At 40.7% G+C, this 7,477-nt stretch overlaps 1 protein-coding gene across 3 annotated transcripts; it reads right to left on the reverse strand.

Annotated features, from left to right (window-relative positions):
• Positions 1–225: 225 nt before the first annotated feature.
• Positions 226–4,404, reverse strand: PLEKHB2 (pleckstrin homology domain containing, family B (evectins) member 2). Of its 3 annotated transcripts, XM_009996732.1 has the most exons (8): positions 4,361–4,397; positions 3,692–3,844; positions 3,388–3,490; positions 2,934–2,973; positions 2,668–2,769; positions 2,251–2,259; positions 1,416–1,530; positions 308–444 (listed from the first exon to the last, which is right to left on the reverse strand). In XM_009996732.1, exons 1-8 carry the CDS (start codon positions 4,395–4,397, stop codon positions 308–310), a joined length of 696 nt encoding a protein of 231 aa, XP_009995034.1. The 3 variants fall into 3 exon arrangements, with proteins under 3 accessions (XP_009995035.1, XP_009995034.1, XP_009995033.1); XM_009996733.1 differs by lacking the exon at positions 2,251–2,259 and having other exon boundaries at positions 226–444; positions 2,680–2,769; positions 4,361–4,404; XM_009996731.1 differs by lacking the exon at positions 2,251–2,259 and having other exon boundaries at positions 308–482; positions 1,421–1,530; positions 2,680–2,769; positions 4,361–4,399.
• Positions 4,405–7,477: the final 3,073 nt, after the last annotated feature.

Consider the following 7,477-nt stretch of genomic DNA (forward strand, 5'->3'; position numbering starts at 1 on the left):
TTCTTTCTGTGGTGTTTACAATAATGGTTTGTTATAAAGCTAGTGACTGCTGTCATGTTACATTGGTGCTCGTAGTGATCCTTAGAACTCCAAACATCAGAACAGACTTAAAGAGCAGCACATGGCATCTCCAACCACTTCACGGTGCCTTTAAACTCTCCTGAGGGCAGTTAAGAATCAGTTATAAAGATGTCACTACTGAAAAGTAACTATTGCATTTCTTAGAGTTTAACAGTAAACAACATTGCCAATATATTATTGCACACAATAAAGGTTTTTGGAACTACAAAGATAAGGAACAGGTAATCTAGAAGACCCAGAATAATGATCCCAAAGCCATTCCAGTTGCTGCTCCAGCAAGCATGCCCAGGGCAAGGTCTCCATCACTGTCACGGTAGCGCTCTCGAATGATGACATGGTTTGCAGGGGGTTGACCATAAGGTCCTAGATAACAAGAGATTGTTAGGAGCAGGGTAAAAGAAATGTATATGTTAATACAATTGCAATTTCAAAACATGCCTGCACTTTTAATCCTATCCTAAGGCTTCACTAACTTAGATGAAGAAAGCTTTAAAAGCTTCAGACTGATGTACATCCCTTATAGCCAAAAATAGAAAAGGCAAAGGAAATAACCAGAAAAATCTCAAATGGGAAAAAAATTCTCCCTCAAAACTGAAAAAAAATCTGTATAAAGATTTTTGTTTACACAGTCAGATCATAAACAATTAGGCTATTTTAAGTTACTCTTCTGATTTATATTACCCATACTACTCTAAAGCCCCAGTAGGGGGCTTCTGTAGGACTGAAGCTCTCTATGCAAAGCTAATCCTAAATTAAGATGAGTAAGCTTAAAAGCACACCCTAAAATTTTACTCTCTTTCCACTTTTATTGTGATTGAAAGCTACACAAACTGAAACAGAGTAACAGAAGTCTCCACAAGGCTGAACATAGGGCCTTACAGCAATTCCAGCATGTAGGGAAGGAACCAGTTAAAATGTGCTTTAGGAGTTGAACCTTTGAAACTTGCATTTAATTCTGAGGTCATAGCGGAACATCAGCATTGAAATAAAGCTCCATCTATGCCCAGCATGGAGCACGGAATCAGTCTTGTTCTGGCTGCTCTACCTTTCTTTATAAAATATGCTGACTACTGCAGTTAAGAGAGCTGTGTGCTTCAAAAACAGTTTATTAAGTAATTTAAATATGCTGGGATCACACTGGGAAATTTCACTGCAGTCGCTTTGTTGTGAAAGGGTAAGAGGACTTGCTTCCAGTTGCAAGTCAGGTTTTTTCTGTCACTTTGTTGTCCAGGACTGGTGGGTGGTAAAGGATGGTGTTTGGTAGAATTAATGACAGTAAGACTCACTCAAATAACTTCAATAGGGAGGTGAAGGGTTTGGTTGCTACTGATTACCTTGGTATGGATACTGATAGGGAACAGCATAAGCTTGTCCGTTGGAGGCATAGAAGACTTGAGGACCGGCAGGGGGATATGGACCATTATACTGATCGTAGCCATAGCCATAAACCTGATAAAAACAAAGATGTCCATTACAAAAGGATTCTTTGCTGTGTATCTGATTATGCACTTTGTTGAATTCTCCCTCATCTCTAATGCACTTAAAGTTTCACTCAAATATCTAGTCTGTACTGATACTGCCTATTTATTCCCTTGAAAGGATACAGAACAGCTGCCTGAAAAAAATGTAGCAGTCCTGAGTAGCTTTCACTCTCCAGCCTTCCTGGATGGTGAATGGCAGAGACAGGGCCTGGATAATCAGGCAGCTTTACCCGCTTCTCTGCCCTCATGCCAACAGCAGCTCTCTGGGAGAGCTCAGAAGTGCCAGACACGTAGTAGCTGATCCCAAGAATCTCCACCCTACTTTCCTTTAGCACATTGCAAGTAAATGTCAGATTCAGGACAAATACTCTGTAGCCATGTGTTTTAGAAGCAACTTTGTTCTCCAGAAAAGGAGGCCTGCTACTAGCCCTACAGCTCCCAGTAGCACAGCTAGTTTTTAACAACTATTTCTAAGAGCAAGGGGCTGGAACAGAGCACCTACAGTGCAACAATACTACCCCATACATTTGTGTATCACTGCATGTCAGTCAGAACATCCAGAAATCCCTAATGTATAATTGTTCAGCCACAGTGTTGCTCCTTCTCCTCTGCAAAAGAACTATGCATCAGGAGCTGGGAGTCACTCTGTTGCTACAACACTGTGGATACAAGAAAATCCTTGTGTTACAAGTGACAGCTCCAGTCATTAAATCCTATTTTTAAAACTCCTGATTTTATATCTGTCCAGTGCTTACACTATGTGAAAGTATAGTCACACCTCCTTTTGTTAAAAGCTGTATAGCAAATATTTTCCAAGATTATACAAATAATTTCTGCCCTGTCTCTTAAGAAGGTTTACTTTCCACATTCACTGAGCAGCCATTTCTTTATATACCTCCCAACCAAATCTGCCTCCTCCCTTTCAAAGAAAATTCATCTCAAATAGGAGTGACTAGATTGGTGACTAGTGAATAGATTGGTAGTGCCTTAGTCTAACTCCCTTTGTACAAATCTTAAAGCTGGAAACACAGCACTTCGGGAGTACAGTTTGAGTGCCTGAAGCATGGCTGCTTCTGCTACCTCACTTATTTTAATGCCTCCTGACTGCAACTCTTACCTCAGGTGATGGTGTAGCATAAGCTGTATAGGGTGGAGGGGATGAGGAAATGGCTGTCTCATCATACATCACGTCAGATCCCACGTAGCCCTAAACACCATGGAAAGGTAGCAGTTATCACCTCTTCCTACAGCCAGCCAGTTAGAGTAGTGCAAGGATTAAAATTTAATGACCCTAAAGAAAGTCTACTCTTTAGACATCCAGCTACTACCATTATGAAGTTTAGGTACTTACTAGATACTAGGTACACTTACTGTGTTTGTTCTGGCATCCTGGAGAGCAATCTTCCATGCCCTGAAAAAAACCCCACGTTGTTTAGTGGAACACTAGTAAAAATTAATGCCACTTTTTTTAAATGCGGTATGAAAAAAGCACAGTTAGCTATGCAGAGTTGTGTACTATTTGAAGAATGGGAAAAATTTAAAAAATCAGTTCAGCAAGTACTGCGTTAATATATTAATAAGATTCTTTTGCTCCTCCTCCCTCTTAACTATTTTCAGTGATATAACTTGTAGTTAGTTTGCATGAGCTAAACAACTTCTGAAGAGCTGTGGTTTTTGTCACCTAAAGCCTGCTTTTACTTGCTTGAAAACTTCCTTAAAATGTGTCCCTGAAAGTCTGAAGGAAGGGAAATAATTAAGGAGAGACAGAAAAAGAAACATAAAAAAAGAAAAAGGGACCAAACTCAATATTTTCTGGCACACTTACAGGCAGTCATCTGCACTCTCTGCACAGAGGTTGACTGTCTTCCCATCACGGCAAACAATCTGCAGTAAACAGTCTCTTTGCTTCCCCTCTGGAGGCTGGAAATCTGAGCCAGAAAAAATAGACAAGATATGAAATGCCAGTTGCAGCTGTCTTCCATGGTGTCAAAACAAATTACAGAAGGAAATAACCAGCACGTTTCTTAGACATGTTTACTTCTTCAGTAGTGTTGTACGTGGTATGGTGGGCAGGCACTGAAGTTGTAAAGCATCTCTGAATACACATATCCTGAAGCTTTCCTTATTACCTCGACATTCGTTGCCCACTCTGAGATTGATGCAGTGGATTCGCATGTGGATTTTATCTTCTAAATCGTGGCGGTTTTGATCATCATAGAATATTAAGCGGCCATCAGACCACAGGTCAAACCAGTTCTTCTTCCAGCGCCGTAGAATAGTACCTTAAAAATCAGACAGTCACTTTTGAGGGCACATATTAGGAAGTACTTGTGTCCTACAGTTAAAAAAATAAAACAGGCAGTCCTTCACAGTGGCCCCAGACAGTGTGAGGTGCCAAGCAAAATCCTGTTCTACATCATCTCCAGTTCAGAACATTGCAGAATTGGGTTCTGTATTTTATCTAGTACTCAAAGTCACAACTGAGTTTATTTTAAGTGTATAACCTGGCATTTTAGTTCTAAGTTGCTGCAACAACAGAGAGCATGACTAATCTAAGACATTAAGATATCAGGTGAAGTTTCCAAGACTCCACTTATACAGCACTAATTACAGAACAGCATCTGAATGCCAGTTGGACACCTCAGATACAGTGTATCCTGTTTCACACTGGTATACCCAAGGCTCACATGGAGATGCTGTCATGACAGGTCATTTTTTGAAATGTCATAAAGGTTAAAAAAACCCACAACAAAAAATAATCATGACAATAACAAGGAGGTGAAAAGCCCATGACTTACTTTGCCGGAGCAGCCATCCACTCTTCACAAATGCCATTGTCGCTTTGTCTATTGGACAGAAGAGGAAGGTGAGGGGGAGAGAAGCAGTCTTGAGTATTTCACAATGATACATGTACAATGATCTTGGTATAATATCATGATAGCTGTATATACCCAGCTAGTATTGCAGAGACAGCAGATCTCACCTGGAGATATTCAGTAAGGTACAACTAGTATTCTAGGACCTAACAAATGGAACAAATAAGCAATTGTAGCAATCCAACATGACTATCAGAGAGTTAAACTTTTAAGTTTAAGTGGAAGATGCACAAGCTTACAGTTACCATGCTTGCAACTCTGGAGCAATTGCTTCCTGACTCACCACCAGTTCCTTTCAAAGTTTTTCACCTGACCTACTAAGCACCCTCACTTCTTCCCTATGTTCCTTTTTCCTGTACTTCCTCTTCTGTTTTTTGTATTGACTGGCTCAAACTCCAGCCAAAACAGAAGCTGAGACAGTTTCATCTTAAACAGAAAGGATAAAGCTGGTTTTGTGCTTTGTATTTCTCCCAAATTGTCTTTAGCTCCCTCTAAGAAGAATTGAAATAAGTAAAAGTTAAGCCCATATAGTGAGATTCTTTTTTCTCCTTGACTTTTAAATGAAGCTTGAAATGGCATGGGAAGGACCTTGCATTCAATTCAAGTTTTCACACATGACATTAAGCACTCGGCCAGTTCACTCTGGTTTACGAGCTTGCAAAAGACAATAAATCAATTATAGGATATATTGGAAGATGAGTTACTTTATAGCTTAATAGTGTTCTGACTATTGTTCTAAAACGGATTAATAAAAAAACAACTATCTGGATGCAAGTGAACTAGAAAAGCAAGAACAGAAAGAAGCATTTTAAGCCTCCCTTGAGAAGGCTGCCTTTTTTAAAAATTATTTTGGGGGCTCATAAGCCAATATAGGAGACAGATATTTAAACCTACCTGATAACATTATACTTGTAGCAGCATAAGGGGGGGAAAGGTGGCATAGTAGATTTGATAGACAGAGGAACTCCTCCCAGACAAGCAGTGTGTTTAAAGCTGGGAGAAGAGGGAGGAAGAGTTTTGTTGTCTTCTAGTAAAATAAAGTTAGTATGCATCTACTTATTTTCTGATAGATGTACATATACCATCTATTGGACATTGCTTGTAGCTGTGTCCTCTTCACAGTACTGGGCAAATACTGTAACACCCAAGTAAAGACTATAGCCAGCAGCATTTCCTATTGAAGGAATGGCATATCCAGCAGAGGGTGGGCTGTGATGGCAAGAACCACCTGGGGTAAAGTTTAAATTTCAAGATAAACCTCTTACTCTTGGCTTTTGTACCAGCTTGCTGAGAAAACATTTAGCTGATAGCACAGTGAAAGGGAGTATCAGACTCCTGTCCTGCTTTACCATGGTCACCCAGTCCCACTCTGAGGTCTAAGCATGATGGTGTCACCTTATCTACGGAGAGCTTCAGAAATAGAGGCAAATTTATTCTTCTAAAGTAACAAAGCAGTATAAAGGACCTGAGCTTTTTTCTCCCACCACCAGAGAGATGCTCATCTCTCCCTAGATTCTCCTTTACAAGGAAATAGTCTTCTTGGTCTTTGTTTTTAGAGGAATGGGTCTCTCCAGTGGTGTTTCTATATCTTTCAGTTTGCCCACTAAGCTGAAATTGCTATTTATTTCCAGAGGCCTTTTCTAAGAGCAAGTAAAGAACTTGTATGAACTTCCAGTCTGTTGCAAGGGCTAGATTAGGCCATGGAATGTTTGTTGCTGCCTTTAAACGTACCCTGTTACACAACAGCATAATTAGATTTAACTTACACACATAAAAGGGAGGAAATGAAGAAAACATGTATCTTGGTAAATAAGTTTTGCCTGTGATTACAGGGTCACAATCAAAATCTGACATTACAGAATGTCTCAACAGCTATCTAGGGCTACATCAGCAAGAAGCTTCAGCAGGTGTATGGCACCTTGTGTTATCTCAGATGCAATGACTGCATTTTCCCAACACAGCATTTAAGTGCCCAAAACTTTTAGCTCTGGATACAGAACAAGGAATCACACAGAACAATTTGTTAGCAAAACCAGTTAGATATTCTCTCTTCTTTTTTAAGCACAAGCGCTCACTTGAAGTCCTATACAACATTCACAATCAATCCACATTATGTTTAAGAGAGTACTTGCAGTGCTAGAAGGTAGCCTGACAATATCATTTGCAGCTGAGTATTATTTGCTTGTTTAGTTCAGTGCAACCAAACATGGAAAATGGGATTTACATAAAGAGAAAACAGTTAATTTATCCCCAACCTCAATAGAAATTGAAATCTAAAAAGCAGTAGCTGAATACAAGCTAAGGCTAATTGCAGTAAAGGGATGGGGCTATTCCTTCCTGCTCCCTGGAATAGCAGTTTTCCTTTTTTGCATGGAATATATAATATCAAATAATATGCAAATATAATAGCCAGCAGTCTATTCCAGTACACTTAAGAGTTCTCAACCCCAGCTGGCTGGTAGGAAAAGCAAACTTCAAACCAGTTCATGTTTCTACCTGTAGCTTATAATTCCTAGAGGAATTTTGATTAATGCAGTCAAACTAGCAGTGGACCTGATTCTGCAGCCCGTGTAGATGGAAGGGACATGGTCACACAGACCAAACTACTGAGCTGAGTCCAGGGTGACCAGCTGTACCAATGACACCTCACCAATATTTTATTCCCAGGACTTTGGGTAGAGAACTGCACAAAGCTCAGAGGACTGTTCAAATGTAACCCCATTTGCTTCCCTCCCCCTCCCTCCCCCTTCCCCCACACACTTCAAAAAGGTGAATTTTCTATTTTTGGAATTTCCTGACTCAGCGACTGGCTACATGCAGGCCTTTTTCTTACTGGCCAGTGCTTAGTTCTACTGAGAGCTGTGGCTCTCTGTTCAAAACCTGCCCACAGGTGAGGGAGTCAGTGTTCAGAAAAAGGCTCTTTGAAGCAAAATCCCACCTCTGCCTGCCCCACCGGGGACGGCTGCACCCGACAGGCCTCCCGGGCCGCGCTGGCCCCGAGCCCGGGCTCGCTGCCTCGGGCCGCGTCACGGCGGCAGG

The sequence above is a fragment of the Chaetura pelagica genome, unplaced genomic scaffold (assembly GCF_000747805.2).
Source record: "Chaetura pelagica isolate M959 unplaced genomic scaffold, ChaPel_1.0 scaffold264, whole genome shotgun sequence".
Taxonomy (NCBI): Eukaryota; Metazoa; Chordata; class Aves; order Apodiformes; family Apodidae; genus Chaetura; species Chaetura pelagica.